The sequence below is a fragment of the Protopterus annectens genome, chromosome 2.part2, assembly GCF_019279795.1.
Source record: "Protopterus annectens isolate FY-2018-M chromosome 2.part2, PAN1.0, whole genome shotgun sequence".
NCBI classification, from domain to species: Eukaryota; Metazoa; Chordata; order Ceratodontiformes; family Protopteridae; genus Protopterus; species Protopterus annectens.
This window is the reverse complement of record NC_056730.1, coordinates 506,562,059-506,574,307: the sequence shown is the minus strand read 5'-3', so window position 1 is coordinate 506,574,307 and position 12,249 is coordinate 506,562,059. Positions and strand designations below refer to the sequence as shown.

Genomic DNA, 12,249 nt, shown 5'->3' with positions numbered 1-12,249 from the left:
CAAAAGAACAACTACTCAGATGGAATGTTATGGTGAGTACATAACATCTTTAAATGAAGTAGTTTGTCTTCATTTGGTCTTCAATCTGTGGGACAGAGTCCCCAGCTACTGAACACAAGGGAGGCCCTCATGGAAGGATCTTCCGGAGCCAAAGGATGCCCTGTTCCTGGATACAATGTCCAATCTATAATGTGAGATGAAGGTATGAGAAAAGGACCAAGTAGCAGCACAACAAATATTGTCTAATGAAACTCTGCACCAAAAAGCCTCTGAGGTGGCCAAAGATCTGGTGGAATGCGCTTTCACATGACTTGAGGAAATCCCCCTAACAGAATATGCCAAATGATACACTAGGAAATCCAACGGGCGAATGTAACTTTAGAGATTGGTTTCCCTAAAAAAGGTTTGGAGTAAGAGATGAAAAGTTGGTCAGATTTACGAAATGTTTTTGTTCTGTGCAAGTAGAAACAACTTGTCTGTGCACATCTAATAAATGCAATTTGTATTCTCCCTTACTTTGAAAGTTTGGAAAGAAGACTGGGAGATTGATCACCTGATTAATGTCTGCCTCTGAAGCTACATTAGGAAGAAAAGATGGGTTAATGCTCAAGGACACCCTGCCTTTATGAAAAATCATATAAGGGGCTTTGCACGACAAAGCTTGAAGTTCCGAAACTCTCCTGGCAGAAGTAATGGCCACCAAGAACACAGTCTTCCAGGATAGAAATTACAGATCCACAGAAGCTACAGGTTCAAAGAGGGGCTGAAACGAAGGCCTGAAGTACTAACTTAAGATCCCACAGTGGCGTAGGGTCCTTCATCGGGGGTCGAAGAAGAAAGGTACCTTTGAGGAAGGCCTTGCAAAGCTTTGAAGATGCTAAAGAAGCCATATCATCTCCCATATGATAATTAGAAATTGCAGCAAGTTGAACTTGGAAAAACTAGCACCTTGTTGAAAAATATCAGTCAAAAATTCCAGCACAGCTAAACAGGGGGCAGTAAAAGGGTCTAGTGCACGTTGCGAAGCCCAGATTGAAAAACGTCTCCATTTACTGGAGTATACCTGTCTGGTGGAAGGCTTATGGGCTGCCACCAGGACTCTTGATAGGAGAGGATAAGCTGGGAGTCCTGATTATCATGGTAACTGGAGAAGCCAAGCAGTGAGCTTTAGACTGACCAGTTCTGGATGGGGAATCCCTGAGGGATGAGAGATGAGATCTGGAACAGGACTCAATGTCCATGGTGGAGCCACCAGATGAGACCACAGAGAGGGAAACCATATTTGACAAGGCCAGAATGGGGCAATGAGGATTAATAGGTTCCCCAGCCTTCAAGCTTTCTGAAGGAATTTTGGTATCAAGGGAAGAGGAGGATAAGCATACAGAAGACCAGGGGGCTAAGCATGAATCAGAGCATCTCTGGGGGCTTCCCCAGGAGGGGGGTTCAGAGCGAAGAACTCGTTGCATTTTGCGTTGGAAGGAGAAGCGAAGAGATCACAGCAAGTCTGACCCCACTTGTGAAACATCCGTTCCACTACTGAGGGATTCAGAGACCACTCGTAAGGAATCAGAATAGATCTGCTGAGCCTGTCCACTAGAATGTTAGACCTCCCCGGGATGTGTGTTGCCACCAGAAAACAGCCGGTGGAGATGACCCACTCCCATACTCTCATGGCCCCGTGACATAGGGGATAAGATCTGGATCCCCCCACTTGCTGATGTACCCAGACCACCGACATTGTCCATCTAGACAGCAATCGTTCCTGAGGGAAGAATGGGCATGGAGAGCCTGCAACGCTAGAGGCACTGGCCTCATCTCCAGGACATTGATATGTAATCTGGTTTCGTAGGAGGACCACATACCTTGAACTATCTTTCCCAAGTAGTGTCCCCCCTACCCTAGCTGGAAGGCGTCTGTAGCGACTGTGGCCATGGGGAAAGGTGAAAGAAAGGGATGACCCCGAACAAGGTCCGAGAAATGAATCCTCCACAGAAGGGAGTCCCTGCATACTTGAGAGATTCAGACAGGGTGAATCAATGGAAGATCTAACCAGGACCACTGCACTGCAAGGGTCCACTGAAGAATCCGCATGTGAAGGCGGGTTAAGGGTAAGAGAATGATCATGGCCGCCATTGACCCCAGCACCCTTAATACTATCTCCGCTGTTGGGAACAGAGTTTGAAGAATGCAAAGAACGTATAGCTTCAGAGTGCGTATCCTGTCTGAAGTAAGAAAAACTTTGGTTTGAATTGGGTCTAAACGCACCCCAATGTAGTCTAACATTTGGACTGGGGATAGAGATGATTTGTTGAGACTGATGGTAATGCCCAATCTCTGGGCCAGGAGAAGAAAGGAATCCCTCGCTTGACAAAGTTGATGCCTGGAAGGGGCAGAGAGGAGCCAATCGTCCAAGTAGGGGAATACCTGTACACCCTGAGTCTTGGGTGAGCTGCTACCACTGACATCACTTTGCTAAACACCCTGGGGGCTGTGCTGAGACCAAAGGGGAGCGCGCTGAACTGGCAATGATTGGCCCCTAGCCGGAAGTGCAGAAACCTCAGAGAGCACCTGTCCATTTTGATGTGAGAGTACGCATCCTGGAGGTCGATAGAGCACATCCAATCGTTCTCCTACAGGAAGGTCAGGACAGATTTTAGGGTGACCATCCAGAACTTCGTCTTGGCCACTGACAGGTTCAAAGTGGAAAGATTAAAAATGGGTCTTGGGTCCCCTGCTTTATTTGGCACTAAAAAGAACCGGGAATAAATGCCTGATCTGGAGTGGTCTGGGGGGACAGGCTGGATGACTTGTTTTCCTAGCAGCTTTGCTAATTCCAGTGCTGCATCCTCCTTGGGTGTGGGTGGAACATCCGGGAGGTGTTTAGGAGGTGTAGGTGGCTCTAGAAAGGGGACTGAATAGCCTCTTGATATAATTTGCAACACCAAACAATCTCTCATCGTGGACTCCCACCCAGTTAGGTGTAGCGAGAAATGGCCCCTGCCTCCCTCCAGAGACAAGCAGTCAGGCAATCCTTCAGGGTTCTGGGCCATCTTGTCGAGAAAGGGTCTAGGCAGTGTCTGTAAAATCCTCCTCTGCCCCTGGGGGAAGGTGAGTCCTGAGTGTCCCGGGGAAAACTCAGATTTCCAGAACCACATCTTCTTGGTCTCTCGTTGATTCCTAGAAAAGGACTGTTGGGTAGAAAAGTGGATCCCGGCGGCAGACAGTTGTCCCGTCCTCCTCACTCTGAACAAAAAAGGAAGAACCGTTGTATGGGGCATTGAGAAATGACGCCTTAAAGGGTCACGAAAACTGACACAGCCGGAGCCAGGCATGTTGCCTGATGGCAATGCCTGTACCGGCGGCTCTAGCAGCTCCCTCGGTTGCCTGAGAGAAGAGATACATAGACATATATGCAATAGAATTTAGGCTGGCCATACGAGCAGAAATCATCTTGTCCTCCGCCGACATGGAACCATGGGTCGACTCAGCGATTTCCTTCACCAGGTCTCTCTGAAGGAGAATCATGTCTGCCATGTAATTCAGTGCCCTTACAGAGAATGTCACAGACACGTATACCCCGCTTCCCGAAATGGTCCACTGTCTAACTCTTGGTCAGGAGGGTAGATTGTAGAGCTCCCCTGAGCGAGCTCCTTCCTAGTGGCAGCCACCACCACCATGGCATCAACCAAGGATCCCTTATGCCAGTAAGGTCTGTCTGAAAGGGGGCTCAAAACCTTGTCTGGACGTTTGGGAATGGGCTCCACCGTGTCCGGTTCCTTCCACGCCAGAGATGTAATGAAATCCACTAAGGGATCTGTGGGAGGGGACACCCAGGATGTAGCGGGTCTTGTGCCAAATGTCACGAGGAACACCGATTCGTCCTAGATAGGTTTTTATGCCCACCATCCCACTTGCTGGCGAAGGAGTTCCATGATGTCGCCAAAGGAAACCTCCTCGGGGGGATGACCGGGGGGAACCTTCCCCTTCCTTCAAATCGGTGTCTTCAGTGAGAGACTCCGGTGGGGAGTCCAAGCACCTCCTTTCTCAGGTACGTTTGTGAGGTACCTCCTCAGTGGGATCTCTGGGGAGGACCTGCCAACATCTTGCTGTTCCCCAAGAGGGAGCGTCCTGAGGCAAAGAAGCGATAGGCTGTCCCTGAGATGGCAGAATGGCCAGATCCACACCAGAAACAGAGGAAGCCGGGGTGGAGTCCAAAGACAAGATGGTCAAGGGTCTCAGAGATGGAGAGAATCCTTTACACCACGTCGAAAGCTGAAGGGGAACAGATATCCTAAGAAAGGACAATAGGACGAGCAGTCATCTTCTAACCCGACGGAGTCATAGCCGAACCTCCAGGTGTCGAAATACCAAGTGGAAGGCTCTGCTATGACACGCTCTGATCAGACACTAACCCCTTGGATCAGATGCAAAGGCTACGGCTCTGAGAGCCTGTCAGATCCAAGCTAGTTGGATCCGACCTGCTCAAGGGCATGGCTGGCATCAAGGTACAAGGTACCATCGGCGCCAACTGTCCTCAGATCCAAGAACTCCGAAACTGGAGGTTGGATTGGAAAAGGAGTAATAGGGGTGAAAAAGGGCTGCGTGTTCCCCGCTCTGGAGGGCGAAGGGGCAAGCAAGACTCACATCTGTATCTGGGTCCAGATGAACTTCCGCATCATCCTATCCATCTCCGCTTTGCTAAGGCTATGGGTGGAGCGGGAGGAAGAGGCGACCGACACCAACCTAGAGGGGAGGTGAGGAGAACCTTGAACCAGTGACTGGATCTGTAGGTCCTCCGGCTCTGGAGAGAACCGAAGAGAACAGAGCCGGGAGCTGGGGAGACCCTGGTCTCGGAGCAGACATAACTTTAGGGGGAAGGCCATACAAAGCAGAGCAATCTGGGGATCGCTTCTTTGGCCTATCCCTCTTGGAAGAGTTATCTCCATCCCCGATCCTCTTAGTTGGAGTTTAAGCCCCAGAGGCCAGGGAAGAGGCAGGGGCAGAAGCCGGGGCTGCAGGGTCTTGAGTCCCCAAAGAGAAGGCGGCCCTTAAAAATAAGTTTGTTTCTCCTGTCCAAAAGTGCCCAGGGATTAACTCGGCACAGATGGAACAGGAGGTTTGGAGATGGGCTGCCCCAAGACAAACTAAGCACAGGGTGTGGCCATCGGCTGGGTAGAGCTTTTGGTCATACTCTGTACATTTTCTGAAGCCAACTGAAGGCCCAGCACACTCTCGGTCACACAGTCTACACACAAGAGGAAAGACAGAGTTTTTTTTTTTTTTTTTTAATACACCGACAGAAAAGTGCGAAGTGGAGGTAGAAAGCACAGAAATAACAGGAGAGAGAAGAAAAAGGAAGATTTTACACCAAAAGCAGCACTTACCACAACTTTAACAGCAGAGAGTTCAGATCACGATGCGGACATGTAGAGCAATAAACTAGATCTGACGGGAGGAGGAGACAGGAGCATTATGGGTATGGGGGGGAGCTTTGAGCTTGGCTCAGATGCTGGATATGCAGCTGAGATGGATCCGGGAACCCACAGGTTGAAGACCAAATGAAGACAACTACTTCAGATACAATATTCTTCTGCCAGGCAAAATCAGTACACCCCCACCTACCACTACTAATACCTCAGACAGTATTGCTACTCAGTTTAACAAATACTTTACTGAGACCATCTTAGCACGGTCAAACAAACAATTCCCCCTTATCTAACAAAACTTCCACTTCCTCTTCCAACATCACATCAACCTTCTTCCAACATCACATCAACCTTCTCCCTGCAACCTATACCAACTGACACAATGAGAAAACTGCTAAAAAAGTTAAAACCCACTACACTAGCAGTAGACAACTTACCTGCAGAGTATCTTAAGCCAACAGCAGATGGAATAGTGTATCCTATATCAATACTAATCAATAGATCCATAGCTGAACAACAAGGCCCTCCCATTTGTAAAATCTCATACATTATACCTCTACATAAAGGTGGCTCTTCAATTGATTTCACTAACTACTGTCCTATCGCAATAGTATCACTACTAAGATTCTAGAGAGGGTAATTCACATGCAAATCACTGAATATCTATATACTAAAACTTTGAACGCACAGCATGGCTTCTGACAATTTTACAGCACATCTACTGCCCTACTGTCATTTACTTACACTGTAAACTACCATAGGAACAAAAATAACTATGTATCCTCTATCTCTCTTCACTTATCAAAAGCCTTTGATATGGTTTCTCATTCCAAACTTCTAAACATCCTCTCTGAGCTAAACATTTGCAGTTCTACTCTTAACTAGTTCAAGGATTACCTTACTGGACGCCAGCAAACTGTTTCTTGGCAACACACCCTATCACCCCTTCTGCCAGTGACACTAGGGATCTAGCTTGGGTCTCTAGCTTCTCCTTATATATTCATATTATAATAGCAATAGCAATAACCCAGCCTGGGTGTTACCGGTTTTGTCCCGTGGTTTGGTCCCGAGGCGACCAAACAAAGCAAACCCAACCGAAACCGTGTAAGCCAACCCCACACCCAAGTGGTTAATATTATTGCTATTATGACATTATTTAAGAAAAGAAACTATATTACTGCCCTTCAAGGTTCTAGCTTGGGTCCACTTATATTCTCAATATTTACAAATAACCTCCACCCATCAACCCCACAGTCTACACTCGTCCAACATGCAGACGACTCAACAGTAATATGTGCTGCTTCATCACTTCAGGAGCTTCAGAAACTAACACAAGATCCTATTCTTGCAGTCAAGTCCTGGCTCACAAATTCTCAAATAATATTAAACCCTAATAAAAACCAAACTAATGATCTTCCATCCTACCAAAGTAGCCTCACCCACCAATACATTTACTATCGCCTCACTATCACATGTCAATCCCCTAACACCAAACTGTCAGGAGATGAAATAGACTGCAAACAAATTTGATATTCTCATTTCCCAAACTGTAAAAGAAAGTAAAAAAAAAACTTGGTACACTACACAGAATTAAAGATTACTTCACTAAAAATACTAAGATTGCCATTGCCCAAACCCACCTAATCTCCACTCTGCTGTATGCAGCTCCCATACTCAATCTACAAAAATCTGAGGTACTAAAACTTGAATCTTACTATAACAAAATAGCCAGATTTGCTGCAAACTTACCAGTCAGAAGCCATTATTGCTCTGCACTTAGGCAACTAAACTGGTTAGAACTCCACCAACTCTTACACCACATTCAGTTAACCATGACCCACAAACTCCTCTCTGAAGCTGAAAAACACCTGCTCTACAAACATTAGTCCAACCTTATGTCACTAACAGAGCCATATGCTCAACTAATAAAAAGCACATAAAAATCAATGCAGCCAAAAGTCAAGCAGGAGATTCCCTCTCCTCAAATTACATAGGTAAAATCTGGAATGAACTACCTGATAACTACCACCATAGTATCCCTAGTCCAATTTAAAACTAATCTAAAAACCCACCTATTAAACAGATGGCTTGCTCTACCCGTGACTAACATCTCCTCTCGGTCTCTGTCCTTATCGTTACTTATCTTTATACTATAGAACTTCTAACTGCATCACTTACCTATGCCTACTATTTATAATTTCATTTCCTTGTACTATTCATCAATGTGGTAGAAATTTTCCTATCCACGCAATTTTCCTGCCCACACACTATAATCTATTGTAAAAGATTTAAAATTATGTAATGTTTATATGAAAAATGGAATGACCAACGATTTGGATTTATGAATGTTCACTTGAAATATGGATTAACTGTATCTTACACTGTAATAACTATTTAAAGCAATCTGTTTTTTCTTTGAATACCACCTGATTATTGTCTGAAATTATCATATAACTTTGATAATCCAGGTTACTATTTTTGTATACGCTGTATCATCCTGTTTCTGCTTGCTCTGTGTGGAGCGTTTCTCCCCGGGCCTCTGCTGAAAAATGACGTGTCCAGTTGGACTATCTCTGTAAACAAATATAAAAATAAAATAAATAAAATATGTAAGCTTGTCGGTATCATTTGCAGACTCAGTTCAACTAAACCTTGTTAGTGCAATCTTAACATTCACGGCATCTCAAAACGGACTTCTGAGCAATTTCTTGAGCTGGACATAGAGCTGATCCTCACCTGTTCTATCATCATACTCACTGCTCAATGTATGCCAACATATACTTTATTGAAATCTAGGTATGCCCATAGCAAGGGCATAAACCTTTCATATATATTACCCTACCATAATCAATATCCCCTTTGACAAACAGTTCTACTTTATTTATCCCTGCTATTAGCTTTACCAGGTTCATAGGTGTGTACTAGGCTAATGGCCCTGGAGCCTTTACAAGCCTAGCCCACAGAAGTGCTCTGGCATCGTGCCGCCCAATGTTAGTTCCCAGTGCCTCTATCAAGTACAGCCACTGCAGTGATCCCTGGGGTGAACTTTCTATTTCCCATCCACTCATCAGGATTTCTCTTGAAGGAGGGCCAGTGAGGTGCGCTCTGCTTGACATGTATAGGAAGTCTATTCCAGAGCATGGGCAGTCTCTGGGTTATGAACCTGTACCTCCAGCATGTTCTGTTGATTGTGGTAATGAGGTTGAGGTCTCTGGAGCGTGTGGTGCAGAGGGATTTGGATTTCTTTAGATGTAGCATTTCTAGAGCTGGGTCAGACATGGCTTTGTAAGTCAAGCAGAGAACGCCTCTTAGTAAATATGAGACGGAGAACAGCTGGAGTTTTTTTTGAGTCTGATTGGGACATATGTTTAAGGCCTAGGATCCTCTTCATGAGATACTTTTGTGACCTTTCCATCTGTTGCATGTGTCTAGTGAGGTACATGCCAAATGGGGCATTATACTCTATGACTGGCATAATGAGAGAAGAGTAGAGAGAGATTATGACCTCTTACTTTCTGGATGCAAAACCCTTGATAATAAGATGTGCCACATAGGATGACTTTCTGACCACAGTGGCAATGTGGTGGTCGTAGGAGAGGTTGCTGTCAACCTGTGTCCCCAGATCTCTTATAACACCTTCAGTGTTCAGTAGGTTCCCATCGATGTGGTAATTAGTGGGAACTGAGTTGTTCTCAAAGGGGATGACTACGCATTGTTTGGCATTAAGCTTAAGGCCACGGTTTCAACACCAGTCACTGGTCTCACTGAGGCCTTTCTGTAGGACGTCTACATCACTTGGGGAGTTAATAATGGCTCCCAGCTTGTAGTCATCTGCAAACTTGGTCAGCCAGAGTCCCTCCGTGTTGGCCTTAACTTCTGAGAAGTAGATGCCAAACAGGAGAGGACTCAGCACCGATCCCTATGGGGCTCCACTCATGACTGGTCAACAGTCTGACTTGGAGTCCGCTTTCACACTGTGGGTTCTATCTGTGAGCCAATTTGCAACCTACCTAGTGATATAGGTGTCGATTCCTAGTTTGGTGAGTTTATCAATAATTCCTGAGTGAGGAATGGTATCTAAGGCCTTGGCCAGATTAAGGTAGACTGTATAAACTGCCTTGCCCTCATCCACAGCTCTGGTGACTGACTCAAAGTCATCCAACAGGTTGAGCAGGCATGACCTACCTTTCACAAAACCAAACTGCGTGGGACGTAGAGTTTGGGGATTCCATATATCCTTGTTAATTAGGTCCATGATGATGCGCTCCATAGTCTTACACATCAGACTCGTCAGGCTAATGGGTCGATAATTCCCAGGGTCTGTAGTCACTCCCCCTTTATGGAGAGGGATAAATGTAGCAGTGCGCCACTCAGTAGGGACAAAGCCTGAGGTGAGGCTGTGACTGAACAGGGCACACAGATGTGGTGCCAGTTCACTTTGTAGTTCATGTAGAACACATCCAGGGATATTGTCGCATCCCATGGAAGCTGTATTCTTGGCCTTGGACAATGCAGCTTTAACCTGTGCTGCAGTAATGTTGGGTGCCTGGCATTACTCCAGTATTGTGAGTGGTTCTTTGGGGGGGGGGGGTAAAGCTGGCACGGAATCTATCAGCCAGTACGTTGGCAATATCTGTTGGCTCAGTATAGGAGGTAACATTGTGAAATAGCTCAGAGCAAACCTGGGTATTGCAGTGGAGATTCTTGATACAACTATAGAAGGCTTTGTGGTTGTTTGTAGTGTCTGCTGCAATTCTGCCTTCATAGATGGCTTTAGAGGTTCTGATGAGGGATCTCAACTTTTTGTTGAGGCTAATAAGGGAGTTTTTCCAGTCTTGGGAATTTCATCTTTTCTGCAACATGATTTCCCAACTACAACATGTTGGTATTACACTTCACAGAGAAAAATTACTCCCATTTAAAGTTTCAGATAATTTTGTTCATTTGAGTCACTTTTACATTATTTCTAAATTACCTCTTCCCTCAATTCACGTCTCTATACCCATAACACAATCATACATCTAGAGCTAACAGCACCCTGTGTAAAAAGCCTAGAACATGCTTCAAAATGGGCTGCAAACCCCCTTCCACAGGTTCACAGGTATTTACTAGGCTAATGACCACAAGGGCCATTTTAAGCCTAGCCATGTATCCCAAATCTCTGACAAGTTCAGATACCCTTGATAAGTGTAAGCAGGGGCTTGGGAGAGGATACATTTACAGGTTGCCTGTGTCCATTAGACACACAGGTGACAAACCAAGGATGAATTTCCTGTTCCCCATCCAATTGTCCAAGTTGCATTTGAATTGGGTTAGGGAGGAACAGTGCTTCACATGGATGGGGAAGTCTGTTCAACAGACTGGGTAGTCTCTGGGATACATAACTGTCTCTTTAGCAGGTCCTATTTATAACACAGACAAGGGTTTAAGTCTTTAGTCTCACTGTCGTCTTCATCAGAACAGCACTATCTTAGGAAATCAGCTTTCTATGGTTTCAAAGTCCATTTTTCTGTTTGTCAGAAAACAAGTCATGTGTGCTATACATCAATGATAGTTCCTAGGACCTTTACTTTTTACTTTACCCTCAATCTTTTAGTCACTGCTTAACTTACTACCTGAATGTGTCTGATCATGCGTTTTGCACCTCTGCTCCCTCTATTTCTGCCCTTCTCAGTCTGCCCACTGCCAACACAACTTGGCTGGACTCTGTTGCAGCTACCATGTCACTCACACACAACTTCTCTCTCATTCCTTAACTTCTAAAGCAAAAGGTATTGATCATATTCTTCTAAACTTTTACGTTAGCTGCTGCTTCCTCGTATGCTCTACTACCCAACTGGATCAATCTTCTGGTTCTTAGCTTTTGTTTTCTACTGCTTCCTCATCCACTCTTCTCCATACTGCCTGTTCAGAGACTGCACTGACACAGTGGCCAATGTCATCTTACCTCTGTAGTTCAATGACTCCTTGTACTACAAGGGATCTACTTTGGTATGTCATTGGTTCACACTTGTTTAAGAATTAAATGAGCAGCTACATTTTGCATTAACACCACTTCAGTAGGAGACCACTTAGTATATGACACTGGTGTTACACTGATTAAGGAATTCAGGTAATTTATTTGCTGTTACTAGTAAGCATGTATGATAACTACATATCTTTTATACTTCATCTACTAAGTTAAGCCTTTGGCTCCAAATGCAACAAATCCTTAAAACTACAATATATTGTTACTGTATGCATCGCCCACTTACAATCACTAAAGTTGAGAACTCTACTGACATGCTGTGCTGACTTGTGTGTTTGGTTCAGCTTATGGCTGGAAAGGGTTTATCTTGGAGCAGCACACTTGCTGAACCATTAAATACAAATGCTGTGAACCTAAATCTAAATACATGCTCCTGAAAAAGAAATACACATTCCACATACAACTTTTATTTTTTGTAAGAGGACACAGTGGTATAAAAAATTACAAAGAAAGCCCTATACATAAGCTGTTAAGCATGAGAAGCTACAATACAATGAAGTAGAAGCAACAAAATGCATCTCTTGACAGCTGTCTAGACCAAATCTTCCTAAATGGGGGACTACCACAGTGTTCACAGTATAAAAGTACAAGCTCATAAGACAAAAAAAATCATTTCACTCACTGAACCAAAGAAATATCTAATTTTAGCATAACTTATTCATATGTGAGCTGGTTACATGGTCCAGTTTTATCTCAGATGCTTCTTGACCATGTCCTTGAATAAAAAAAAACAGAAAATGCAATATATATCTAGATACAGCATTTTTTTAGTTTATTTTCCTTAGAAGCATATAA

General features: G+C 44.7%; 1 protein-coding gene across 1 annotated transcript in view; it reads right to left on the bottom strand.

Moving 5' to 3' along the window:
* AUP1 (AUP1 lipid droplet regulating VLDL assembly factor) overlaps nucleotides 1-12,249 on the bottom strand; it is an 831,864-nt gene that overhangs the window by 120,751 nt on the left and 698,864 nt on the right. Inside the window, exon 8 of the mRNA XM_044064448.1 lies at nucleotides 4,097-4,102. Coding sequence (XP_043920383.1) covers nucleotides 4,097-4,102 — 6 coding nt within the window. The remainder of the gene's footprint in view (nucleotides 1-4,096; nucleotides 4,103-12,249) is intronic.